Source organism: Amblyomma mixtum, chromosome 8 (assembly GCF_055824585.1).
Source record: "Amblyomma mixtum isolate Tamu chromosome 8, ASM5582458v1, whole genome shotgun sequence".
NCBI classification, from domain to species: Eukaryota; Metazoa; Arthropoda; class Arachnida; order Ixodida; family Ixodidae; genus Amblyomma; species Amblyomma mixtum.
This window is the reverse complement of record NC_143019.1, coordinates 20,252,363-20,280,350: the sequence shown is the minus strand read 5'-3', so window position 1 is coordinate 20,280,350 and position 27,988 is coordinate 20,252,363. Positions and strand designations below refer to the sequence as shown.

Below are 27,988 nucleotides of genomic sequence, written 5' to 3'. Positions count from 1 at the left end.
CAATTGTGCGCACGCGCAATGCGCGCCTCGGTGACGTCACGACGCTAGCTGCGCTAGCCCTGGCAGGGGGACAAAGAAAGATGTCCGGTAAGGGAGCTGTCGTGCTGGCGGTTTCGGCGTCGAAAAAACGCCGATTCTGGCCTCTACTCGCCTTCGAAAGCGTCCTGCCTCGTCCACTGAATGTTCCGCTGTCTCGCAGGTGTCATCGCCAAGTACCACTGCAACTACTGTCAGGAGGACATCACGGGAGTGCGCGTCAAATGTGCCGAGTGCCCAGACTTTGACCTTTGTTTACAGGTTGGTAGCGTTCCCTTGGCCGTCCGGTTGGCGCGGGAAAGGCGCGGCTGGCCCTGCGCTTCGCGACGCTCGCGGCCGCGATTTGGCCGGCAGGCTCAATCCGCGGCATTTTTTCCGCCAGTGGAATCGGGCACACGCGTCTCGAGGCGAACGCTAAAAACACCAACAAAAAGCGCATGGCTTCCGCGCCCGCTCGGATGCGAAACTGCGCGCCGCGTATGAACGGGCCGGATTTGCGCCTTCGCGCATTTGCCGTGCGCGCCGGCGTCTGCTGCTTCGAGGCTGGTTTTCCCGCCTAGCGTCGGACGCGGCGAAGCCGTTTGAAGCTGGGCGCGTTTGCCTTTATTTACGAGCGGAGCGAAGTATGAAAAAATATAGCTGGCGCGGCACACAGGCCCCCCTCCCGCTCTGCGTGGTCTCCCCGCTGTCGCCCGCGGATCGGTCTGTGCGTACAGCTGCGGCGCGCACACTCCCGCAGCGTCGCGCTTGAGTTGGCTTCGGTTTCGCCGAGGGCTGGTTGGTGCCGCACTTGTGCGCGCATCTGTTTTGGAATTTTTCGCGTCTGCATTAACCTACCCAGTTGCCGATGTGTTGTTAAGCGCTTTTCTGTCCGTTCTGCGAGTTAGAAATACGCTTACGAGCGCAGCTTGGCTGAATACGGCTCGGCATCCTTTCATCACAGGTGGAAGGTTTCCTACATCGCAGGCGTTCTCTGTCAGGTTTAGACGAGAACATCGCAGTCGATTGCTCTTGGAGACACGCAACGAGTTCGCCTTACAAGGGAAAAAGAAAAAAAAATCGTTGCCATGCCGACGTTTGTGTCTGCATTGAAGCTAGGATTGATTGACGCTTAAACTCTTTTAACAGATCGAATCCGGTCCTAAACCGCAGAATGTCGTAAAGTATCTCATGTTTTCAGCATACTGATTTTAAATGCCATATGCGGTGGTGTTTGAAAAAAAAAAAACTGCTCTGCCTTTTTACAGTGGGAATTGGGAGCAGTTTTAGACTGTTCCAGCTAATAGCAGTTTGTGTTGGATGGAAATCAATTTGCCAAAGTATGTGATGAACGTAAATGTATTTGCCCGTCCTATATTCTAGTTGCATTGTGTTAGGTGAAGCTCTGTGTGCTGAAAAGTACCGCATACAGCGATGCGCAGCTTGCGTGGGGCACTCGAGATGTGCTCTGCGGAGTGGGAGAAGTGAAATTAAAATCTGGTACCAGGCTTCACAGGGTGTGCCTGAACTCGAGCGTAGCTGCATAAGCACGCAAGCTGCAAAGGTTGCAACACTGTGCTCCATTGCAGCAGCTGCAGTGAGACGAGATTTCGCTTCATTTGTTGCACAGCACACCGCTCTAGGCAAGCCTGCTCGCATCTGCACTGCTTGTCATCTGTGCGTTGCTGTAAGCCTGCAACGTGTGTCCCGACGAATATGACAGCTTAACTCTCTTGCAACCCCCTTGTTTGTACTCAGTCTCACCTGATCAATATGGAACTCTGGAAGCTGCAATGGTTGCTGAGCGGCTGGAAAGTGTAGGTTAATGTAGCTCTGTGGTTTGATTCTATTTGCATTGCATATGTACCTTTTTTTTTTTTTAAATTTAATGTGCCCTAAACAATGAAACTTTCTTGGAATACATGCCTTATGCATGCTACGCTTGCCAAGAAAAGGCAGGCGTAGCAGCCTACACTTGCCTTTGCCAGTTGAAAAATGGCAAAGGGCAGGGTTAATTGGAGAGACATGGGAGAGGCCTTTGCCCTGCAGTGGGCATAGTCAGGCTGATGATGATGATCATTGGGAAACTGTGAAATTAATGTGAATAGGTACTGTGCAGGGGCAGTGTACATTGCTACATTTGCTTCCCCTGTTGAATGGCTTCCAAGTTTCAGCACACCGCACAGGCAGTATGAGATGGAGTGTAAATTTATTCACTAGGAGCACTGATGCATCGAAAGAAATCCACCTCGAAGTGTGTGTCATTGGTGCGGGGGTGACAGGTACCTTATACTTGTATAGTGGCTTCTATTTCATGAATACAGCGACTCTTTCCTTGCAAGTGCAGTTGGCAGAGCATTTCTTGACAGTGCCTGCCAGGTTGCGCAGATTGAGTGGCATTGATTGCTTGCAGTGCTGTATATCCCATTTTTATACCCTCCTCTTGCCTTCTCGGTGGAGCATTGCTCTTACCTGTGTCCGATTTTCTTTTTTCTCTCTCTCGCGCCTCAGTGTTTCTCCTGTGGAGCCGAGATGGGAGCACACAAGAACAGGCACGGCTACCAGTTGATTGTAAGCGTCTGCAACTCGAAACTAGAAATGCCATTGCAAACTGAACCTGGCAACGCTCAGTGCTGAAATCTTATCTAATGAGCTTAGCCTATGCCAGCTGTACTGTTTGAGGAGCTCTCGGGCATTGAATGGGACGCCATAGAGCATAGCGAGGTTGGGGAGACTGATATGAATTGTGGACATTGAGGCCTGTGTTGATTGATTGCTGCAACCTGACAAAAAGTTGCTGCGCACACTGAAAACGGTGATTTTACAAGCTAGGAGAAGATATTAAAATGAAACGCCGGTGTTGCCACCACAGGCTGTTTTCACAAGGAAGCTATGATGATGTGAAGTTTAGTTTAATTTATGGGGTTTTAACTTCCCAAAGCGACTCAGGCTATGAGGGAGGCCGTAGTGAAGGGCTCCGGAAATTTCGACCACCTGGGGATCTTTAACGTGCACTGACATTGCACAGTACAGGGGCCTCTAGAATTTCGCCTCCATCGAAATAGGTTTTTCGGTGCTGATCTGTGAGGCTAGGCTTACACCACCGTTGACTTCTGGCTGGCGGTCACAGAGTCCCTAATGCACTTTGATGTCATGATCAATGTCACAAGCTTCTTTTGAGTGATGGGAAAAAACGTAATTTTGAGGTGAATAGTCACACTTTGCGAAGAACAAATTTTGAATGGGGCTGTCCGCAGTGTCTGTTTAAGTAATGGGCATGCATTCTTTTTTAACTACGCATAACAGATGGAGGTTATAGGACTCCCGGTACCTTGGAACATCACAGCAGATTTCAAAGGAAGGGGAACCTAGCCAGGAGCAGCGGAAAGCTGTGTGGAGGGGATTAGATTAGTGAATTGTTGCTTGGATAATGTGTCTGCAGCTGGCACAAGACTGTGCTAATTGAATATTGGTGGTAGTGGCCTCCATCCAGCATCGTGCAGGGTGCTTCAATTGTTTTTGGGCCACAGGGTCTACTTTTCAGCAGTATATTCTGGCAGTTAAGGCATCCATGAAGCTACAAAGGTTTTTCAGAGGCAAGAATGATGTTTCTTCTACCCTGTACTGAGAATTTGAGGTTTGGGATGTTTTAACAAACCACTGCATGGCTCAAAAACAGACCTTGTGGCCTGGGAACTTTTGACGTGCCCTGTTCCTAACCTAGACTGTACTGATGACGAGTGAAATTTCAAGAAGTTAATTTTTCTGTCATTGTTTAGGCAGCAGATATTTGTTTGGGTGCTTTTTGTGTCATACAATGCATGTGCATGTGTGTACTGCACCAGTGTCAATGCCGTGGAGTAATGACATCTCATGCAAGGTGGTTGTTTCTCTAAGTTGTTCCAAGTGGCTCGGAACTATCCACCGCACACATTTTGTTTCTAGTCTTACTTTTGCCAGTGAGATGACAGGTTCATTTTTGCAAAGGCAGTCTGCCGTGCGTTCTTCTTGTGGTGGTGTGGGAGTGTTGTGGCCCTCATCTTGTATCTATGCATGCGCAGGACTGTGGCAACTTCCCCATCTTCGGGGCGCCCTGCAACTGGAAGGCCAAGGAGGAGCTGGTGCTGCTGGAGGCCATCGAGCAGTACGGCTTCGGCAACTGGTGCGCCACCACCTTCTTCATTTCTTCACTCTTGCGTTCATTGCATTTTATGCCTCTGTTCCGACTAAGAGATCTGCCCCCTGTATCTACTTAGGAAGTGCATTTCATGTAGGTAGCAGACCCCCTACTGCTTTCATTACTCTGATAATTGTGCGGCACAAGCAGCCAATGCCAGGCAAATGCCACTCTTTCAGTGCGCTGACTCTTCTGCTTCTAAGGTGACAAAGCTGCCATAGCACCTGTTGCTTACTGGGATAGAATGGCGCCTGAATACCAACGTCCTCGATATGTCGGCCAGTGGCAGCCAGGCATAAGAACTCGCATGACAGTGTTGTGGGCAAGCGGCAACTTGGGAAGACTGGATAGGGAAAACGGTGCACACAATCACTGTGTGAACTTGCTTTCAGTTCACCGCGGTCACTGCGTTAACGGTGAACGTGCTGGTGGTTGCATATCCCGCATTCACATCATCCCTAGTAGTGGCGTGGGAGATGTTTGGAACACATCGAAGTTTTGCACAATGCAGTTTGGCCAACAAATTTCGCTGGTTTGTATCGAAGCTCAATTTGTCTATGCTTTTTTTTTTTTGTTTCTGCTGTGGCATGTTGTACGAAATGTGGGCTTCAGCTGCAGCATTCCGTAGCATTCAACTGTCCTTTTCTTTCCTCTGTTGCCTGCAGGGAAGATGTCTCACAGTGCCTGCCGTCCAGGAGCAGCGAAGGTATGCAGCCTTGGCTGTGTTTCCCTAGAGACTCCTGACCTCGGTGTCAGTGGTGCATGTAATGAGTGCAGCAGCAACTGTGTTGTAGCTGCCTGCTGCAAGCAGGCAAGTGGAGGAGCCCAAGTGCAGTAATTGTACTCTCTAAAAAATGCACATGAGACAAGTAATTGCAACAAGTTTCTATGGATGACATACTAAGATGTTCTTTATTTGTATAATTAGCAGCTGTGGTTTTCATTGTCTACAAGGCTTGTGGTTATCGACCCTTTTGAAACCTTCCTTTCCTTCCTCTTGTATGTTCCTAACGCATTAGTACAAGTAAGCTAGGTTAAACCACAGGCGAAAGTGGTTCTGTGGGTGACACGTCTTTCTCTCACCTTGCTCGACAGAGGTGCAAGAGCACTACAACAACCACTACATCGTGGGAAACATTGGCAGAGGTGAGTGCCCGACTCTGCAGATCTATGGCAGCCTGAGGTGTTGTGTTTGCGGATGCAGCTGTGCCTTCAAAAGGCATCCTTTGAAGGGAGATCAAGAGATCAAAAGTCTGCTCTGATCTGCCTTGTGATATACAGAGAGATATGCACCTGAAGTGCTCCCGCAGTATGTGACAGCTGTATGTGTTGCATCTGTTGTTTGGATAGTTGCGCTAGTGTTTGTTTACGTAAACGTGCATGCATTGTGCATGTTGTGGGCTTTTTGGCAGTGGGCACGTAGAAGAATGGCAAAATGCTGTCAAGAAAGAGCATCTGAGCTTCAACTGCCAGGGGTCAGGTTTTTTGGCTGAAGCCGTTTGGTTTAGTGCTGCCGCTTTCATGTGATGTTGCAGGGCATTCCTTTTACATTAAGGTTTTCTTTTAGCCATTAAGCTGTCTCACATGTGCACCTTAGACAGAGCTCCCGGTGGGACACCCTCGGTACAATCTTTGCTAAGGTGACGACAAGAACAAAGTGAAGTTTGCTGGTATCGATAGATTTGTCTAACGACAGAAGCTACTTCTACTAAAAACTGAACTCTCATAAACTATGATGATGTTGGGGCTTTTCTTGGGTTGCAAATCTCTGAGGCCAGACCACACTCATTCGCATCCTAACAGGGATCACGGAGTCTTTTGTGGTATTGACATCACAAGCTTGATTCGAGAGGCGGGAAATAGCAAAAAAATGTGCTTAGTTTTTGAAATCAGTTCTTTCAACCATAAATGCATCCGTTAGTGTTGCGCACTTTTTTCGTTGCGTGAGCACTATGGGCACCCTTTGATGTACACTGTGTGAACTTCCTCATGTGGGACAAAAGAACAGTTGGTCTGAGAATCTCCTAACCCCATGAAAGCTTGGCGGCTCACCACGGGTGCCGAGTAGAATTCCTTCAAGTGTTTTCTGCGATGCTTCGTCATGTTTCCCTGTGACCGCCTCTTCGTCGTGCCTGTCTCAATCTTGCTTCACTCCTAATGCCTGTACTCTCTTACACAACTGTGGGCAGTTCTGTTCAGCTGAACAGACTTTTAACTCGGAAGGATGCCTATTGTCGTTGTGCTTGTCGTGAGTGCCATTTCTTTTCTCTCTCTCAGCCACCTGGTCCACAGAGGTGTCCACTCAAATCAAGGACCACACAGTGCCTGAAGGAGGTGAGCCAAGGGCTGAGGCACGTGAAATGTGGCAGGAAGGAGGCAGGTTTTTAAACCAGAACCTCTTCATGAGGTGGCTCATGTGCCAGGCAATGATTGCCTGCTTATGCCTTGACGATGCAGCGAGGGCTATGACGAAGTACCCTGATCCACTCGTTTCCGCAGCATGTGTAGCATTTCTTGCGTATGTTGCATTCCAGTTAAACATGCATCCCTCGGCAACACAGTGGATGAATTTTTGTCAGTGCGACCTTCATTCTTGTTTGCCACAATGTCATACTGTTGATGTGATGTGCTGTCAGCAAGGAGTGAAAGTTACCAAGACCGTTAAAGCAGGAACAGCCAAACGAATTTCTGAAGCCTATGGAAACTGGATATCAGTGCACTTGATTATCACTTCGACGCCGTGAATACCACTGTGTGAAAGTGTTGATGTAGCTCACCTGTATTTCTTCCCTACCCGCTGTTATCCTTGTGTTTGCCTTTCCTTGCGTTCATTATCCCATTCAGGATTGATTTTTTGGCTGATAGTACAGGGAAACTGTTTATCGGAGCTGATGCAAAACTGCTTACTAGACCCTGGCTTCTGGGGAGTACAGCCCTGCTTACTCAGCACATGATTGCCTTGCCAGTTAGCTCACGACTGCTGAAAGATGAACCTTAAAAATGCTTCTCTGACATCGCTCCAGTCCAGTTTAGTACCCTTTCCTCAGCACCAATTGAACCGGTAGTGCGCTCTTGTATATCACAGCAGAGATGTACAACAGGATGCTTGCTTGGTGCCAGGTCCTCTCTCTCCGAGCCTGAGTAGTGCCGTGGCTCCGGTGGACATCACGCCCTCCGAACAGCAGGAGCTTGGCTACATGCCGTGCCGGGATGACTACGAAAGGGTGAGTGGGTGCTTGCATATGTCACTCTCTTCCCTGTAGTCCCACTCCGTATGTGTAGCTCCTGATGTTGTTGTAGTTGGAAGACGTCATACTCTTGCACTGTTACGGCCTGCGTTATGGTGGCAGCAGCTTGGATTATACAGCTAAACCTGGATGTAACGAACCTACATTAGCGAATTCCTCAGTGTTACAAGTTTCTCAATTTCCCCAATACTGCCCCCGTTGAAGCCCGTCTGTTTGAAACCTCCATGCAACGAAGGTGTTGCGGCGGTTGACCTCGGTATAAGACTCGCTGCACCGACTACCCTGTAAACTCGCATAAGGGCTGCACTTTTTTAAAAAATTCTAGTGTGAATTTTCAAGGTGCGGCCCATACAAAAAAAAGTACAACCGTATTTTTTTTCTCACTTATCTAGTCCAAAACAGGGCTTGCGGCCTTTACTTGAGATTATACGGTATCTGTTAGCAAGTGCCGAGTTATGAAAGTTGGCAGAAAAGATTCATGACGATAAAACATGGAACTGACATGAGAGAAACGTCTATGATTACAATAAGCGACCACAGTTCGACCTCTTGGGGATCTTAAACATTCTATGGAGGATTGGGGCTGGGGGTTGAAAAAGAGAGCGTTTCTTTATGCAAAGAAGGTGTAGCGACATTCCGCCTTTCCTGTAGTTTTCCTTCTTCAACCTCCTCCTCATTACTGCTTGCCAAGTGCCTCCAGCAGGGGTCAAAACTTGTAGGTGAAATGAAGAAATGAGAAACATTGTTTCTCTTTTGCACTGCAGTTAATAATGAGTTTTTGGTGTGAAAGTTTACTTTACTCAGCAGGCAGTTTTGTGCACTCGGTCGCACAGTCGTCTTTGACGTGGCCATGTCACATGCATGTACTGAAGTTTTGAACCTTTTCTGTAGGAAAATAAAAAGCTGGATGATGCGTCACTCGGATGCACTTGTTTATTCAGAAATGCATAAGAGGGGCAAAAAAATTCAGGGGGGCACTTTGTTGACCTAAAGTGTGGTGAGGCGAAAGTGTTTAGCGCGGTGTTTCTGCTGGTGCCACTGATGTGTGGTTAAGATGTTAATTAAGTACACCATTGTTTGTGATGCTGGAGACACTGGAGGGTGTTCGGGAGGCATCCATCTGATTTGACGCCTTTCTGCAAACACTCTCCAGTGTTCAGGGGAACTACATACGCGTTGGCAGGAAGTAGCGTAGCCATTAGCACGCTCGGCGGCGGAAGGGAGGGATGGTGGTTCGAATCCCATCGTGCACAAAGATTTTTCTTCTGGTCTGACTAGAAAAGCGTGACACCTCTGCTGACAATATTCTGTCGACAACGATGAGGCATTAAGGGCTTTCGCCTTAATAGTAAGTTTCTAAGTGAGGAGGTTGGTGGCAAGATGAAAGGGGAAGGGGGGGGGGGGGGGGGGGGGGCATACGTCCTTGGCATAACAGAGGGAGCTCAAGAAGAGAACAGTGAGTGTGCCCTCTGGGGTGACGTTGGTCCACCCGTCACACAGTGGTGGTTCCTGCTCATTGTTGTCCGCAGGAGTATGACAATGAGGCGGAGTCCCTCATCAGCCAGCTGTCGGTGGGCGAGGAGGACGAGCTGGAGACGGCCCTCAAGCTGGCCCAGGTGGACATGTACTCACGGCGGCTGCGGGAGCGCATGCGCCGCAAGGCCCTGGTGCGCGACTACCACCTCCTCGAGCAGTTCTGCCACGCGGGACGACCCAAGGCCAGCCCCGTGGGGGGGGGCCGCTCCAAGAGGAGCACCCGCGAGGCCGACCGGTGAGGAGGACACTCTCCCCTCTGTCGCATTTGAGGGGGACACTTGCATGTGGTGACATGTTTAGGGGAATCCACCTTGGGGGATTCCCCTAAACATGTGACCAACACTGTTCCCACTTCGAGTTATTGATCAATTCGCCCTAGCCCTACCATAAGCTTGCCATCCCGGTTAGCTCAGTTGGCAGAGCGACTGCTCCGGTGAAGCAGTGGTCCCGGGTTCGAACCCCGGACCAGGACGAATTTTTCTTTAACTGCGAAGTTTCTGAGAAAGCTGTATAGCTTTCCTTTGTAGCCGTATGGCTGCGCTCGGGTGGATGTCAATGAGTAATTACTCCCTTATTACAAATCTACTCCACCTTGGGGGATTCCGCTAAACATTTGACCAACGCGATAGAAGGATTAGTGACCGTGCATTACTAAGTGAAGCATGGCACAGTTGCACGCAGGGTGCATGCCTGCCTTATTCCTCTACCCCCTGCATGCAGACATCCACACTCCATGTGTGGGTGTCCGCACCCTACTGCTCTAACATAGTAAAATGCATGCACTGTGGTGTTGCCTGTGGTGTTACCTGTGGTGTTGCTGCTGTTAGTGTAACAGCGTAAATGCAGCAGACATTCTGTACTCGGAATTACCGTGCGCTCTGACCGCATCAGCATTTCACTCAACCCAGGCTGTCCAGGCAACTCGCATTGCCACATGGATAAATGTCCGATGATCTCTCCTTTTCCTTGAATGTTGGCATTTCGATGTGAGGACGTGTATTTTGCATCTGTGGTGCACAGTTACTCTCATGCATTTGAAAGTAGGCAGAGTGGCTGAATACAGGACAGCGCTGTCATCATGCATTGGCAACAGTGTAATAACCACTGAACGTCCTCTGTGCAGGGAGCTCCAGGAGAAGATGCGGATATTCTGCCAGTTCCAGTCGGCGGCTGAGCACGAGCAGCTGCTGGAGAACCTCGAAAGTGAGTAGCCCCCATGCTTGTATTGTTTCCAGTGGGAGCTCACAAAGGCGAAGTTTAAGCTTGAGTCAGGCAACGCCTAATGGTGGCAGGAAAAGTTTAGTAGATAGTGTACGTTAAAAATTGAGCTTGAATGCTTCAAGAGAAGAAAGGAAAAAGACTGGCTTGCAGTTCATTATTTTGAGCTGGGAACCGATTTTCAAAAATGTTCGGTGAATAGCTTACCATTATTTGAGTGCTGGCACGACAGGTCTGCCTAATTTTGTTTTTAAGGTGGTGGCTTATGGTGCGTGTGTTGTGGTGTTGTGCTTGGTGGTTTGTGTGATGAATGCTTCTCTCCCCGGAAGTTTGCTGTAGACATTGTAAACTTTGGTCACACTGCTGATGTGAGAAGCTTGTTTAAAAGTGTGTTTTCAGGGGCCTGTTGGCGAGATATGTTGGGGCAGGAAACTGCCGTGAAGGGCAAAATGAAGGGAGAGGTGAAGACGGGACAAGCACATTCACCGGCCTTTTGTTTTGACTTTGAGCACAGTTTTCTGTCTTGACTGAAAAAAGTTGTCACACAGAACTTGACGTAAACCTGTGTTCGGGCAGAAGCTGCCGTTATGTGTGTGAAGAGGTGTGACCAAGTTAATACGGAGCATGCTTCAGTGTTCGAACTTTTCCCACGTGTTACGTAAAGAGATTATGAAAGTTAATTGGGGTTATATGGAGGTGCACCATCGGCATTAGCTGGCATATGCGTGAAGTGCCGTATACACTCGTGTAAGGGCCACACTTTGTTTTCGTGGTTTAGACGGGGTCCAGCCCTTGCATGGGACTGGAATTTTTTCCGTAAAATTTTTGCGACTACAGTGACACGGGACTGGCATTTATTCTGTAAAATTTTTTGTGAATACATGGAGCCTCAATTATTTGTCCCTCTTTTATGCTGCAACATGAAGTTTTATGACAAATTAGCGCATTCCTGGTGAATCCTTCAAATCCATAATGCAGTTGACAGTATGGACGATAGGACGCATGCCCGACGACCGACATGAATTAGCCGCGAAATGTAAAACAGGTTGCTAGATCTGTTTACTGGCAAACATCTCATGATTGTAAGTTAAGATCGAGATTGTCCGAAGATGTGGCGCTTGACTGACTGACGGGTCGGAGTGGTGCGCCACGCGTGCGACCTGCGACTGTCAGTGTGAGGTGGTGTTCACCTGGCCAGCTTTTTCGTGTGCCTTGCAGAGATCAGTTACAAGTTCATTTTAATGTGAAGTTATTGTGCGATAGTGAACTGTTAACAAGATTAGCTCATTTATAGAAAGCTGTGACTAGATTCAAAGCACTTTTGCTGCGGCTTTGCTGCGGAACACGCTAGGCCGAGTGACACCGCGTGAACAGCATGCTAGTGCGGCGCCGAGCCTGGCTGCAAAGAAACAAGCGGCTAGCGTGGGTCCATTCCTTTCTGGTTTTTGCACAGCGTAACATTTTGTCCTTTCTGGTGCGAGTGCTGAGTGCACAAGATGAGTTAGCAGTGTTGCAGCACTGCATTGAGTAAAACACGTTTTTGGGCAAGTTGGTAACATTCTTGATTCATATTGCAGCGAAGAAGCACGAACACAAGTAGAAGGAACACGCAAAAACACGGACGAACGCTGCACTCACAACTGGTTTGTGAGTGCAGCGTTCGTCCGTGTTTTTTGCGTGTTCCTTCTACTTGTGTTCGTGCTTCTTCGCTGCAATATGAATCAATAAACAGCACTGCATGTTCACAGTTCCAGGTGGAGGCTGTCACGTGGGACGACACGTGCGTGGTTGTGCAGGAAGTCATCGTCTGTTGGCTCCCAGCACAACGTACCATGTGGGCAAAATTTATGCACACATGAATCAATTCTGGGTGCCATTTTAAAAATTTTTTTTTTTTACGAATTACCTGCTGCCAAGTTTGGGGAGCGTCCCTTACACGAATGTATATGGTATCTTCCAATTTTCATTAGGTAAGGCACGAGAGGAGTGCCATTGCTGAAGCTTGCTCTGTATTGTTATGGCCGCAGCTGTACAGGGTCGTCCATTCTTAGCTTTTCGCCGCGACAGTGTGTCTGATGCAGCCATGCATTGAAGCACAGTGGCGCAGGCAAGAGGGATCTGGAGGTGGTGCTTTGTGTCGTCCACCACTTTGCTTAATGTTTGGCTGCATCGGATGTGTCGACGCTCTGAAGAGTGCGGCCACTCACTTACGTGTTCACTTTAAAAATGGACGACCCTGTACATGCCGGTATTAAGCACTGCTTTCCTTTCCTCCCTTTTGATTTGATAGTTAATGCAGTAATAGTCCGATTGAGGTGGCCTCATGAGGGGCTGGCTACATCTTCTGTAGTTTTTCTTCCTGATCAAAAAGAATAAATTGACAAGGTTTGGTTTTGCTGGTCTGTGAGCAACGGCTGATGTTTTTTTGCACGCACACCGTGGTGCAGGGGAAAAAGAGCTCAAGGCCAGAATCAAGGAGCTGTTGAGGTACCGGAGGAATGGAATCACCAAGCTGGACGGTAAGTTTTACGGAGTACACACTTGTGGGAAGCAAAAAGTTACTTTACTGTCTCTTCGGTTTGACTCTGCTTAAAAAAAGGGGGGTTGCTGCAGGAAATTAAAATCCAGTACGTGTAAGGTTTTATACAGCCTTTGTTGAAAGTTTAGAGCCGAAGGGGTTTGCTTGTAGGACATGCAGTGTGGTTCGCTATCCATTGGCAGCGTTCCTCCAATCTTTCGAGTGTGAGAGGAGCTTTGTCCTCACCACTACAAAACTTAAATCTTCCACGGATGCTACGGGAGTCCCACTGTGTGGCTTGTAAGCAGATTCCTTGGGCTCTGTGCCTTTGACAAAGGCTGTGCGTGGAAATAAAGTTTTGGCATCTGCACTTCATAGCAGCACTTATGCATCTGTGCTGCATCTCTCACCTCCTTGCTGCTTATTCTTTGCATTCTTTGGTACAAGGCAGCTGGTTTAGGAGGCTAAACCCTTGTTTTCATTTCTGAAGTGGCACTAAAGGCTCTGCGTTGGCGGGGAAGACAGCCAGTTGTGTTTGAGCTGCGAAGGCATGCAGGCAGGGGTAGACTCTGATGGATTTTTGCGAGTTCCTACACCAAGACGCTGCTTATTTCACAATTTCTCGAGAACCGTGCGATTCGTGGCGTCCAAACCTCGCCTGTTGGCGGAAAAGGACGCCGCAAATCTGAATATGACAAAATTGAGAGATACGGTAAAATCTCGATCATGCGAATCTCATGGTGTCACGGAAATTAGCCGTATTGTCTAAAATGAAGTAAATTTGTGTACAGAATTTATGCAAATATATTTTCAGCTGACAGGGTTTTCTTACGGCCGCGCTGCTGTTCACTACTCGCGGTGCGCACCGCGTGACTGGCGATCGCGTCGTCTGCAATGTACAGGTAGCAAGTACTTGGTGCATGAGGTTTGATTTATTGGGGTTTAACGTCCCAAAGCAACTCAGGCTATGAGAGACGCCGTAGTGAAGGGCTCCGGAAATTTCGACCACCTGGGGTTCTTTAACGTGCACTGACATCGCACAGTACACAGGCCTCTAGAATTTCGCCTTCAACAAAATTCGGCCACCGCGGCCGGGATCGAACCCGCGTCTTTCGGGTCAGCAGCCGAGCGCCGTAACCACTGAGCCAACTGCGGCGGGGCATGAGGGTGCGTTTGCAGTTTGTGCTTTTCGTGCCGTTCTTAATGGAGTGGGGGATTTTTCATAACATCTAAATTTCTGTCCATAGCACACAATGCACTCTGGCCAGGGCATTTTACAAATTCGTATCATCCCGAAATTCATATCAGCCGGGATTGTATCATTGAGATTCTACTCTAGTATGTTGGCATAAAGGTGCACACGTTGCAAGTGCTTTGGTCTAGCATGCGATGGTGCGGAGGACTTGGCATGATGACACATACATTCCGGGAATGATTGAAGGTGATTACAATCCCATTCTACCGTTCCCATGGCTGTCTGAGAACATGTTCTCTTGTCTGTCCTGCTGGCCAGTACAGTAGACCCTCGTTATTGCGACAAAAAAAAAAAGAAAACCTATGGTCCGGGAAAACGTACGGTTCAAGTTGCCTAATTTTGAAGGTTTAACTGTCGAATAAGATGCAAAGGCATTCATTGACAATTTCACCTCACAAAAATGTCAAGTGCATTTCTTGATGCTGTATCAAAAGAGCTCTTAGTCTAGTGCTCACAGAATTCAGTCTGCATTTGCATCCAGTCCGTCGACAGCAATGGCAAAAGTAGCCTGGATCTCTTTCTCCCTCATTCTGGATGCTTTGCCCCTTGGAACCTGAGCATTGGGGAGGGAGCCGCTGTGGTGGCTGGTTGTTACAGCACTCTCCCGCTTCGTACTACGTTCTCCAGACCCGGCCCATTCGTATAATCCTTTGCCGTCCGCAAAGAAACCCCTGTTTCTCGTCTTCATGTCTCAGACCTACATTAATTGCCCACTCGTATGTTAGCGTTCCAGGCAATGTAGAAAAGCCACCATGGCGGCTGGATGCTGGTGCATTTGAGCTTTTCGCGTCGCGTGCCTCCACGTTTGTCGCATTCGAATGTGTGTAAAGCCAAATCCATGGAGGTTCTGTCGCTCGCCTGCAGCCTTTGTCAAAAATATACAGCCCACTGGGTTTGCGTATATGCCTTCCTTTGTGACTTGTTTTGCATGGCCACTGTTCCAGATCTCTTGAAGGTGAGGAGAGCTCCACTAGTTTTCAGCTTTGCAAAGCTGAGGACTTGAGGGTCTCTCAGCAGCCCCACTAAAAAGTATCGGAGGAAGCCCTTTGGGCTGTACATTTTTGACGATAGGGTGTACATTCGCAGTAAAGGCCATGGTTTTGGATCTCCTGTGCACTTGTTGCAGCAAGTCCCGGGTCCATGACTGTTCTGCCTTATCTCTGATTGGCACTGTGGCAGTGACTTTAATTTATAAGTGCAACAACTGAAATTCAGCAGGATGCTGTATTGATTGAGATGGTTTGCACAAATGAGACATTCACGAGGGAGACAAGATGGAACAGGCACAAACTTTTTTTGTGCCCATTCGGTCTTGTCTCTCTTGTGAACGTCTCATTTGCGCAACTCATCTCACTGTAATAACTGGACCTGTTAATTGCAGGCTTAAGTGTATTCACTATTGAATGGTGCTACTGCTGCTTGCTGGGTTAGAGAAACAAGGGCTTGTGGATTTGTACCAGGGTACGATATTTCCCATTGCATTAAAGAAATGAGTATTTCAGTGTATTGTTGTGTATATCACTGCCACATATTTGAAGTGCCTTCGTATTGCCACTCAGTATGGCTGAGCTCTAATTTCTACATGGAGTTGGCTTATTGCAAGTGCGTACTTACGGTTTTATTGGACCATTAATGTCATAGCCATATACCGTTTACACTCTTTACAACATGCCTTCGCAAGATTTCAGTACGTTAATGGGCAAGTGGTCAGAATTCAAATACTACAGTCGAACCCCGCTATAACGAATGTCGCTTCAACGAAATTTTCGCTTCAATTCCCCGTCAGCTCGCTATACAAAGTAATTGAACAAATTTCTCATCACAGCGAACCATTTTTGGGGCGCGTTTCCGCTTCAACGAAACTTTTGCTATGCGAAGCTCGATTTAAAAATATATCTTACAATAAAACAAGCATATCGCCGCCCATCTATGTACTTCCATAGGCCCACGCTGCTTTGTTTCGCTAAACATTCGCTGGACCCAACTAATCCACTCACTGAAACGCACATGATCACCGCCATAGCTTGGTGTTGATGACTATCGGGCTGGCTGCCTTGTGACAAGGCGCGGGGGCAAGCTCCCGTTTTCTTCCAATCCAGAGCCGCAACCAATCTGTTGCCAAAGGACGCAGCAGCCTGGCTACAGCAGCGCGTTTGCCCTAGTTTTTTTCACTCGTGCTTGTGCTGCTAGTGCGCTGTAATGAATGCGAGCATGGCGACTTCATCTAGAAAGCGGAAGTTCCTCTCGCTTGAAGAGAAGGCACGGATTATCAGCGCGGCATCCAGTGGCAGGAAAAAGGGAGATGTTGCAGCGGACTTCGGCATCTCACAGAGCAAGCTGTCAACGATCTTGAAGTTGAAAGACGCGATAGCGCAAGCTCTTTCTTCGGGGACATCCGCGAAGCGGAAAAAGCTGACGCAAGCGGCTCACGAGGACCTTGAGAAGGCTTACACGTGGTTCCTCGACGTGCGCGCAAAGAAGATGCCGGTCAGCGGAAACATGTTGCAGCAAAAGGCACTTGGCTATGCCTGTATGCTGGGCATCAATGATTTCAAAGCCAGCTCAGGGTGGCTGACCCGTTTTAAGGCCAGGCATGAAATCGTCGCTAAAGTGCTGTGTGGGGAGTCGGCCTCATCAGACGCCGACGCTGCATCTGCTTGGGCATCAGCTACTGTGCCGGAATTAATGGAGAAATATGCCACAACAGACATGTGCAATGCCGATGAAACGGGACTTTTCTTCGAGCTCCTCCCCTCCAAGACGCTTCACATGAAGGGCCAGCCATGCAGCGGAGGGAAGCATAGCAAAAAGCGTGTGACTGTGCTCCTGTGCTGCAACATGGACGGGTCTGACAAGCGCTGCCCACTGGTGATAGGCAAAAGTGCGAAGCCGCGGTGCTTCAAAGGTGGCAAGAGCCTGCCCGTCAAATATGTTGCCAATAAGAAGTCTTGGATGACACGGGCCGTTTTCAAAGAGTGGCTAACCGCTTTCGACCGTGACATGACGGCAAAGAAACGTAAGGTTTGTTTGCTCATCGACAATTGCTCAGCGCATAACGTTGAAGACGTTCAGCTTCAAAGCGTGGAAGTAAGATTCTTCCCGCCGAATTGCACGGCTTTAATCCAGCCGCTGGATCAAGGTATTATCAATAGCGTTAAAAGCGCTTATCGACAGCGACTGATTCAGCGGCTGGTGTTAAACATCGACACCAGTCGGGCAATCAAAGTGGATTTGTACATGGCTGTACAGATGGTCTCAGCAGCGTGGACGGCAACCAGTCGCAGTATCATCTACAACTGTTTTGTGCACGCCGGCTTTCACTCCGATGCTCGACTGGCAGCGAACTCCACGTCGGACGAGGAAGGCTGCACTGCAGTACAATTGCTCCACCCTCCACAGAGGCCAATGCGGCATGGGCAGCCCTTCAGGACTCCGGAGATGTGCCGGCCGATGTTCACATCGGCGACTACATCGCTGTTGACAGTGAAGTGCTAGCTTACGAGGAGCTGAGTGACGAAGCTATAATTGAGGGCGTTCGCCCCAACGACGCATCATCGGATGATGACAGCGACGCGGAGGATTTAGCGCCACCACCTGCAATAAAAGTGATGGATGCTTTTGATGTGATCCGCAGATTTTTCGGTGCTCACGATGACGACGTCGCGATGCAACTGTTCACCGAGTGCGAAAGCCGCGCCACTGCACTCGTGGCAAAAAAAAAAGAAGCAGAAGAAGCTGACCGACTTCTTTGGAAATAAATGATGTTTTGGGACTATGTGGTCCAACCTGACAGTGTTTTTGGGCTGTTTTCGCCTCAACGAAATTTTTCGCGCGCCCAGTCAGTTTCGTTGTAGCGAGGTTCAGCTGTATTACAACAGATTGATTTATAACAGGTAGGTGAGTCTGTTATAACCAAAGTGATCTACAAAGCCATACATGGATAGCTGCAGAGAATAACTGGTTTACTTAGTCTTAACCAGTACAAGCCCAGCAATGTCGAAAAAGAACAAAAAAAAAACGAGCACCCAGGACCATAAACATTCATGGCTGTTCGCCAAGTCCACACCGGCAGTCTTATTTATCTGGATTTTTGAATTAATGGTGATCGAATTAAGAAGGTTGTACAGTACACGGCCACATATAGCGTGCGCTACACGCATGGCTTCCTGTTATCTGTGTTATCTAGGCTAGTGTGGAAGAGATGAAGACATTAGTAGACGATAAAGGCAGCCTCGATAGAATATGTGGGCCTCTGTGCGAAATTTATGGGGATGCATTTCCTCAAGCAGTTGTGCTCCGTGTATCGCGTATCTGGACATTTTTTTTTTTCTGTTTTGAGCTGCAAACTTGTTGTTCTTTAAACGTGACAGTACACATGACCGAGGGTGTGTGTGCTTTTCTCTCTCGTGCAGAGTGCTCAGAGTTTGATGTAGCAAGGCATCGACGAGAGAAACGCAAGGAGGTCAAAAAGAAGTCTGTAAGTGTTATCTCTAACCCCTTGCTAACAAGTTAGCATCTGTGGCATGACATTGTCATTTGTGTTGCATGCTGTTAAGAAGAGTCCGTTTTATGTCACCTTATTATGAAACTAGGGACAAGTTAAAATTTCACTTTACTGCAGAAGGGCCAGTGTTGTGCATACGCAGCTGTCTGCTTCTTCAAGGCTCGTGCTTGTTGAGGTGGCTTTTTTCTGCACCTTAGTTTTCGTTTGGAGAAATTCAAGAATGAGTCTTGATGCTTGACCTACTGTTTGTCTGGTTTAGATAGTCCCTGGTGTAGTTTTAAATGTTTTAACCTTCATTAATAATAATAATAACAACATTTGTCACTACCATCAGCAGAACCTATTACATACCATCTCTCCATCATTCCTGTGGGCATCCTCTGTGGATGCTGCAAATGGACGGGGTGTTACCTTACCTGGCTAAACCCATGCGAACTTGAGTGTACTATTGCTAAAGCATTAATGCATGTGGCCATCATGTGCATGCGTTTCCATGCAAACTTGTTCATAGGATGGGGAGGGGCGCTCATGCCACATTAGTATGCCCTCAATGCAGGCACCCGCCAGCTCCGTTCACAAAAAGCCCATCTCAACGGCATCAAAAAAATACGAGTGAGTACTGCGCACATCTCTTTTTCAGGCGGAAGCCTTTCTTGACTCATGAGCGGCATGGATTGGATGGAAGTTGCAGACAGTGGCTGTCCACATGAACTGTCAGTCATAATTTGGGAGTTGGGGGGATGGGGGGGGATGGCGCTTTGTCAGGCATCTCACTGCCTTTTCGCCATTCTCCCAGACACTTGTACCTGACTAAATAAACTTCTTATCTTATCTTATAAGTTGTATGGTAATTAAAATAAAATGTAAAAGTTGATTAAACAACAGTTGATAAGCAACATCACGCAATGATAGTAGCAATAGTGAATTGATTGTGAGAATGATAGCTACTGAGGTAGATAGTGGTGATGGTAGTGATAATGATAGCTACTGATAGTGATAGTTGGCGAAAGCAATAAAATTTAAAAAAATAAAAAAATGAAAAAGGGAGGCAGAAAGAGAGGAAAGAAAAAGGCTTTTTTGCGCTACCGCTGTTAAGCAGACTTAAGTGTAATCCTGTAATTCTTTTTTTACCCCTCAGTATTGAACCCTGGAGGGGTTCTCTGTTTAGTTCTTCACTAAATGGTTCCCACCGGCTTTGTTTCCATTAGTGAAGGCTTTGTGTACACCATTCTGCTGCTCTGTCTAACAGTGTAGAAAAGTTGCTGCTGCAGTGAAGTCTTGTGACATTTAAATGCAGAACGCACTGCAGGCTTTTTGTTAGGATGGCGTTCATGGGAGCTGTTCATGCTGGTGACTGCAGTTGTCACAAAGGCCAGTGAGTTGAATATGTAATGGGCCGACACCCATGCGGTGGCAACACTCATGTGGTATTTGAATGTCAATTCAGCTCATGCCCTGGACAAAGAAATTTGTCAGCCTGGCTTCCAGCTGTTACTGAAACAGGCTAGAGGTCACTTGAGTTCGATTCTTGACCATTTCATGTTCTCGCTGTATTCTTGCTGTAATGGAGAGGCAGGTTTTTCTCTTGCCTCACCGCCAAGAATTTGTACAATGATTGTAAACTTTTAACAGCAGTAGACAGCCTTGGCAGTGGCCACCGGTCGGATGCAGATGCCCTCTCTTAATTCTGTTTGGTGCTGTGATATGTGAGTGTTTCTTATAAAGGTCCTTTAGATTCATCATTTAGCTTTAGAAAGGTGACTGCACCAGCCAATTGACAATTTTCTATTCTGGGATGGTGAATGCATTGTGTTCCATGCTGACTTTCAGAAGTGCAAAGGTGCACTTGTTTTGTTTCTTGCAAAGTTTCGTCGCAGCTGCCTTTTATTACAGCAAGGTCAAGCACTTTAGTGCAGAGATTTCAATGAGTTCGACCTCTGGTGGTTTCCATAAGTCTTCAGTGTGTTGTTTTCACTTGGAGCGTGCTTATGGGTTGGGGAACCCTGCACTTCTCAAGATTGAACGGCAGTGCTAAATCGTTGTTCTTCTTTCTGTCAGTGAGGTGATGTTGCTGTGTGCTTTGCGTGCCTCATGGCCTGACGTGGTTTTCTGCGTTTCTTTCCTTCTCTCTCTCTGTTGCAGAGAAAAAGGAGGCGTCGACACTATACTAAACGAACAAGGTGCGTCACTGTTGCTGCATAAGCTGCATGTGGTGTTTCATAGGAGGTGCATGGATGCAGTGATGGGGCTTCTGTTTATCTCTCCCCTAATACCCCTGTCACATGGGCGCTTTCGAGCACGCTCGAAACATCCGGTGCTACACGGGCATTTTCAATGCTCCTTGAGAAGTTTCCCTCATGTGTGTTTAGGTGGCGCCAAATGTTCCTCCAACAGCCATAACAAGGTGATGTCCGGCAACACTGTGCAGTCGAGGGCAGCGGCAGCCAAATCCGTAGCCAGACGTGCGACGCACCTCTGTATCTGCTGTTGTGCGATGGAACCCGAGGGTCCGCAACGCCTCCGCGATTTCTGCGTAGACTACGGCGTTTCTCTTCTGGCACCGCAAAATATCTAGGCGGTCTAGCCAGCAGTCGATGAGAGCGGCTGTCTCGCGCTCGCTCCACAGTTTGCGCATCGACGAGCAGGGGGACGCCATCTTTGTTGTTTACACTGACGGCGAAGCTTGGAGCGTGGTGTCGAGATTATTTATTAATATGTTTGCATATAAGCAGGCATAGTGCCTGAAAATGTTCTGTCTTGCATTTTAATCAATTACAACAACAACAGTTGTAGTTTTGTTTGGTTAACTAGTGTTTATTTTTATAGCTTCGTGAGAGCGAGAGTGCTTTCGATTGTGCTTGGAACCTCAAGCACTCTTGAGGGGCCTGCATCGAGTCGAGCAGGATCGAGCTCGATTGCGCTTGAAAGTGGCCGTCTGACAACCGTCGATCTGCATCGAGTTCGATGAGCATTGACTCAGTGAGGATCGAAAGTGCCCGTGTGACAGGGGTATCAAGCACCATGTTGCCTGAGGCAGTGTGCTGGTGTGTGCCCATTTAAAAGGCTTAGCTTGAGGCTTGCTATGTTTGTTTGGCTTTCCAGGGTTGCCCTTCACCCCTGCATTGTAAGTGGCACCAAGCTTATGAGCAGGAGACGTAAATTGTTTCACCATTCTGCTCTGCGAAGTTTGTGATTTCTTGCTTTATAGGTCCTCGCGAAAAAGAATGTCGATGTCGTGTGTACTAAGGGGGGGCGGGGGCGTGACGCTGTGTGTGTGTGGTCACATTCTGATGGTACGTACTTCTCTCCGCTCTCTCTCTGTCCCTCGTCTCTCCGCCCCCTCTCCCGCACTGCTGACCGTGTGCTCTGGGCCAGAAGGTGACACAAGGGAAGACTCCAAGGAGGCTACCGACATCACCAGCTTGCCCGGCTACGAGCTGCTCTCCGACAAGGAGAAAAAGGTGCGTCCGCCATTCTGCTACCTCTAGCACTGTCGTTATCAGTAATTATCATCACTATCACTAGTTTTTACTATACTGTCTGTTTATATCACTACCATCGTTATATATATGGTAGTTGCTTATCAATTGTTGCGAGGTGGAAGTAGTTACTTGTGCGTCATGTTTGCGTATCGCCCTCTCTCTCTCACAGCTGTGCCAGTCCTTGGGAATCAGCCCAGCGTGCTACATCACCTTTAAGACCGTGGTGCTGAAGGTGCGCTCTCGTCCCTTTATTCTGCAGCGGGTGCTGAGCGAGCTGGACAGTGTGTAGGCCCTGCTGATTGTGTTTTGCTTTCTTTGCAAGCTGCAGATTACTCGGACAGATGCCATTCGCCGCCTGTATGTTTCTATAGTTGTTTGTTGTTAGCCTTTTTACACTTGTTTTTGCTTGTTCCTCTTATACGCACCCAGCTGGAAGCTCTGTTTGCCCAACGCCTTTTAGTGGTAACGCTTCCAAGGTGGCATCGTACACCACTGCATCATGGGCATTCCTTTAGGAGCCCTGTGAGAGCTGTGAAAAAGCAGAGTGCAATGTCTGTACTTTATTAACTAGTAACTTTAGTACTTTAGTTAACAAGACCAGAGTGTGCTAAGAGTCTGTGACCTGTGTGCCCTGCAGGACCAAGCGCAGCGGCAGAAAGGCAGCACAGCCAAGTTCCGCTCGCCGGCGGGGCTGGACAAGTCGCACTGCCGCCGGATCCTGAACCACTTTGCCAACAGCGGCTGGATCTCGGCCAACTGACGACGCCCCGCCCTAGTGACCAAGAGTGATGAGCAGGCCGCTGTTTTCCTTGCCACAACCACCAACCTGCCAGTTTTCATGAGTAGCCGCACAGCGCAAGTTGAGAATGACCGAGAGCTTCCTTCAGCTCGCCCAGCGAAGAAGAGCACGGCACTTCTGTCATCGTGGTGTCCTTTCTTGTTGTAGCGACGACTGGTGCCGGAACCAGTGAACCGGAAAGCAGTGCAGGGTTGGTTACAGAAGCAAGACTTGTGTGTTGAGTGCCCTGCTGTCGGCTGTACCTGTTATTCACGCATGCCTGTAGGCTGTTAACAGATGGGCAGATAACGTCACAGAAAGAGGCTTGATGATCGAATCATCTGGGCTGGTACCACCTGGTGGCACTGCGGTCAAGCTTCCCGTGGTGCAGTACACTGTTGAAGTTGCAGCAACAGCTGAATGCAGCATGAAAGGGAATGCCTAGCATGTGCTCGAGGGCTAAAATATCCTGGAGTCTTCACAGAACATGGAAGAGCTTGGTGCAAGGCCGGTTTTTCAATTAGTGTACTACTGCTTAGAAAACACCCAAGGTGCATGGTTCGCACTCGTACTTGGGGATGTAATCATTGGATAGAGTTGCACAAGGCGTTCCCTTTTATGTTGATCTGGACTGTACACCTGGAAATGTCGGTGCGTTCTGAAAATTGTTTCGCCAACCCTTGTTGGCAAATGTTAGCCCCACAAGTAACTGTGGATGTTCATGTCATCCCGGTGCTGCCCAAATGCAAGGTCTGTGCTTCTAGAAGCATGCGTGATACTACTGCACTCTGTTGGTGTGCTCGTAGTCAACAGCGGGGAAGTTGGCGCCCCAGTCTTGCTGCTGTTCCCGTGGGTGCTGCACGATACAAGCAGCGGACTTCTTCGTAATAGGTGAAAGTGTGGGAAGCTGTGGAGAATGGTAACCCTGCGGCCACATTGAGTCTTGTTTGGACAGAATTGGGCAAGCTTGGAGTCTGGAACGGTCACCGCGAGAAGCAAGTCTTTGTGCGGTTGCGAAGAAGATTGTAGCCTTGTCACATCTGCACGAATGCACTCCGTTGTAAGGAAAGAGCCTCCGAGACTAGAACTTGAGACCGGTGGAAGGGACGCTGTTTGGTTTTGGTGAACGAAAAGAGTGTAACCAGGTGCTGTGATCCCTGTGGTGCTCTCTTGTTTGGTCTGTGTGTGAGTGTGCATTTTTCACTTGAGGTGCGGCATTGACGTGTGTGGAAGCATGAATTTAGTGCGTGCGAGAGGCAGTCTCAAGGTTATGTTTTTAAATACTATAGTTCACTGGAGTGACGACTTCATGTGGCTTTAAATGTGAATTTTTTTTTTTTACGAGTTGTCGAGTGTTGATTGGGGCAGAGACTAGGGTTTCCAAACGATAAAAAAAAATATTCCATAATTTTGATGGACTACATTTCGCGTTCTTTTTTTGTTGGGACCAAAGCAGCATTGAAGCATCAGGCACCTCAGTTTCAGTCACAGCACAATGTGTAGCTATTTTTTATTCGTTATGATCATTGAATTTGTTTGGTTTTTGTTTGGGCATCCATATCTTGCACCTCCCTGCATCTTCCAGCTCATTACCATTGTGCTTGAAAGGCCTTAAATTCATGCTTAGTCAAAAAGGAATGTTTCCAAGGTATGTTCTCGCGCACAAAAGTTTTTAAAAAGTGCTCACAGTGAAAGTCTTGTATTTGAAACTTCGGGGCATAGCAGCAAACTGTTCGCTGCTACGCCCCTCGCATTGTTTTTGAGACTTGCCATCACTCTGCTGTGTGTCTTACAACAGGATGACATGCTCAGGTGTCCAGAGACAGTTTGGCAGAAGTGCAGTGTGTTACTTAGCCAAGTGCTTGGCACTAATAAGCTGTCCCGAGGTGAATGAGGAGTTTGTTGTTTCATCGGTAATAACACTGCGGTGCAGGTTCTTGCGCAGTGGGTCTTGGATCTGCTGGACATCTTCGAATGATCTCTCCAAAGTTTTCTCTCTTGTGGAATGCACAGTGCAAGGGCATGTGGCGACACTGCTAGCTCAGTTGCAAGGCCTTGCATTCTGTCCCACACCGTTCAAGGGCTGTGGCTGTCATTCCTGAAGCTCAAAAACGTGTGCTAGGTGGCAGGACATCTCGGGTGTCATGTCCTACTCTACAGCAAGGCATTTCTTGCTGGTGTTCTCGCCAGTACCATAGTAGTGTGAAAGGTGTGGCAAGTGTGAGAGGCTGATCTGTTTGGTACAGTGGCATAGAACTAGGGAAGGTTGCTTTTTTGAAATGAGGAGGCGAGGTTGTACATAATTCTTGTAAAGTTGCTCATTGAAATCATCTCGTGATGCACCTGTACATATCTCACTGAAAGAATCATTATTAAAACGCTCACTTTTTATGTTGCCCAGAATAGCAGTAGTAACCCTTTCGCTGCCATACCAGGGATATTTCAGGCATACCTTCACGCACACATTGTTCCATGCCTGATTTTTTTGTTTTGCGTTTAATTGAGCTCACTTCCTGCCGTTTACTCGTGTTTAAAAAAAAAATTTGAAAAAAAGCATTGTGCTATTTGCATCAGATTGCATAACAAAATTATCTGTAAAGCTAAAGTAAACCAGTGTTAAGCTTTTTTATCAACATCGGTCAATAGGGGAATCCTCTGCGTCTCATTGTTTTAGCTCTGTTGCCCAGGCGCAGTAGATCAGCATGGCAGGTCCGTGCTCTGATTGACAAAGAAATCTGTGAACTTTTGACAAATGCTGACTCCAGTACAAGTGATAATGGTGCATTCGTTGATCTAAGCAGCATAAAATGTCCTGTGAACTGGTGTGGAAAAAGCCCTCAGGAGGGAGTGAGTATCGGTTGGGAAAACCTGGCAGTGAAAGGGTTATGCAGTTCAAAATATATATGGGTGTAGTGTTCACACTGTGTTAGGCCTACTTTGCTGATTTTTGTTTGAAAATTCTTGGCGTTTCCTGTTTTGCTGCGGCTTTACATCAGTTTTTGCGCACAGTTCATTTTGTTGTGATTTGTTTAAAAGGGACTGGCAAGTGACTTAAATATGCAATGCGAGTATTATCTGATCACGTGAAAAGCTCATCACAAGGAAAGCTTTGCTGATTGAAAGTGAATTGTAATTCCTTGATGCTGGAAATTGTGTAAAGCAATGTGTAGTAACATTCTGTTGTGAAAACTTGGTACTGTCAGTGGCAGTCTTTGTAGCATGGCAGCGTGGATTGGTGCTTCTGTATATACATACATATATACAACCGCATGAAAAGATGTGCCAAATAATCGTAATGTTTAATGCAATAGACATCCTTGTGATTGGTGCAGACTTTTATTACGGTTCCTCAATTTTACTACTGTCCATTAGCCATTGCAGACACTCATTGTCCCAGCAGTTCATAAAATTGAGTGTTCTTAAAAATGTTTCATCGTTTGTAATGTAACTGTTTCGGGATCAAGCACTTGGTATGAATCTTCCTACTGCAGCAGAAAAACATGCTCCAAAACGTCATTTGTCAGTCCCTTCAGCCCTGAAACTAGGTTGCTACCAAAGTATTGGTAATGTTTACTTGCTGAAGCAGTCATCGGGCACAGGTTGCAAAATTTCGTCTGTTACTTGCTGTACACAGTCTAGTTAGGATCTGCGGGTCTGAGAAAATATTTTAGACATTCATCACCACATACTAGTGTGTAGGTATTCCTGTTTGCATTTAGCCGATGGTATTTAAGTCCTGTGACATCTCATGATTACCATGGGGAAAGACGTATTTTTGTAGAACTGAAGCCAAAATGCTCCTACATTTCACAACAACACAGAAATGACAAGTTAGCAACTCCTGAGAATGTCGCGAGTGAAGATGCTCATTTTGCTGGGAAGTTGCTGTTCAATACCCGAGGCCAATCTCCTAGGTTTGGGTTTTGGGACACAATTTCAGACTATTTTTTGCTCACTAGGGAAATGTGCAACTGAAAGGTCATGTCATTTGCATCATCACCATTTCATTGTCATTTCATAGATTTCTAGCAATTAATGTGAAAACAGTCTATTTTGGTTGAGCACGCAGTTCATTGTGAGCCTGCTTTTTATGTCCAAAACAAGCAATACTTAGCAGGTGCATATTTTGTGAATTGTAATCGTCTTGTCTTTTGTTCGAGTTTTGCCTACATACACCAAGACTATTGTAACAGAACATAATATATAACTGCAATATGCCTGGTTTCGGGTATTTTTTCTCAGAGTGTGCCATTGATATGTCCAGGCTTAGTGACCAACATTTCGGGGTTTACTTGATTAAAGAGCAGCACAGCAAAAGTATACACAACTTGGCAGCTCATGGGTGTTACCATCTTAGACTGTTAATACTGACCTTTTTTTAGCCATGTTGCCCGACGCACAATTTTGCAGCCAATTAGCAAGTCTTTCTGATGTGTGTGGCATTGTACGAGTTTGTAACCCAGCTTCTTTGCGGGCTGCACAATTGGAGGTTTTTTTTTTTTTTTTTGTGAATATAGCAGCACCCAAAAGTCTGTACTGGGTGGTTCAGAGGAACATTTGAGGTTTAATAAAATTTATTCTTTGGTTTGCAAAGCTGTCATTCCTTTGCTTTGGGAAAAAAGGCAGCAGTTTTCTCATGACTACGATCAGTCTTGATTCTTTTCCCTTTTCTGAAAAGGCGCTTTGCACTCGTTCAGTTGAGCTTGCCTTTCTGGGTGCAGATGAGGCGACATTCACTAAACATTTTCGGAGTTGGAAAATAAGAGTGGCCTTTCTCCATGCAGAGACGTGTGGAACTCTTCAGTCGTACAATGTTTGCAAAAAAATGTCCCTAAATGGGTCAATCATTAGTCCTTCAATGCAGTTGAATGGAAATTCGATTAACTCCATTATATGGGAGTAGATTATATACCCCTGCAATCAAGCAGTTTTTGTGTGGAGCATGCCTCCATTGTATGGGAGTAGATTACTCCCGCGATGTGAGCATTTCTTTTTTAGTGGAGCAGTAACTCCATTACTCCTGCGATACGAGCGGTTTTTGCGTGGAGCAGTAACTCCGTTTTATGGGAGTAAACAATATACTCCTGCAATACGAGCGGTTTTTGCGTGGAGCAGTAACTCCGTTGTATGGGAATAAAACATACTCCCGCACGAGCGGTTTTTGCATGGAGCAGTGCCGATATTTCATAATGCAAAATTAGCGATTCAATTACTCGACATGCTTTGAAAGTTGAGAAAACATTTTTCTGTTTTATGG

At 47.3% G+C, this 27,988-nt stretch overlaps 1 protein-coding gene across 8 annotated transcripts; it reads left to right on the top strand.

Annotated features, from left to right (window-relative positions):
• The first annotated feature begins 97 nt into the window (after nucleotides 1-97).
• On the top strand, nucleotides 98-27,324 carry LOC149331589 (transcriptional adapter 2-beta-like). 8 transcript variants are annotated; one of them, XM_089556752.1, is made up of 17 exons: nucleotides 98-297; nucleotides 2,527-2,586; nucleotides 4,077-4,177; nucleotides 4,858-4,898; nucleotides 5,288-5,338; nucleotides 6,470-6,526; nucleotides 7,313-7,416; nucleotides 8,970-9,211; nucleotides 10,100-10,179; nucleotides 12,642-12,713; nucleotides 18,380-18,444; nucleotides 19,012-19,083; nucleotides 20,614-20,651; nucleotides 21,574-21,595; nucleotides 21,850-21,932; nucleotides 22,123-22,185; nucleotides 22,591-27,324. In XM_089556752.1, exons 1-16 carry the CDS (start codon nucleotides 181-183, stop codon nucleotides 22,181-22,183), a joined length of 1,266 nt encoding a protein of 421 aa, XP_089412878.1. In that variant the 5' UTR covers nucleotides 98-180; the 3' UTR covers nucleotides 22,184-22,185; nucleotides 22,591-27,324. The 8 variants fall into 8 exon arrangements, 5 of the variants coding, with proteins under 5 accessions (XP_089412878.1, XP_089412877.1, XP_089412876.1 ...); XM_089556751.1 differs by having other exon boundaries at nucleotides 21,847-21,932; XR_016285083.1 differs by lacking the exon at nucleotides 22,591-27,324 and having other exon boundaries at nucleotides 19,028-19,083; nucleotides 22,123-22,142.
• The last annotated feature ends 664 nt before the right edge of the window (nucleotides 27,325-27,988 follow it).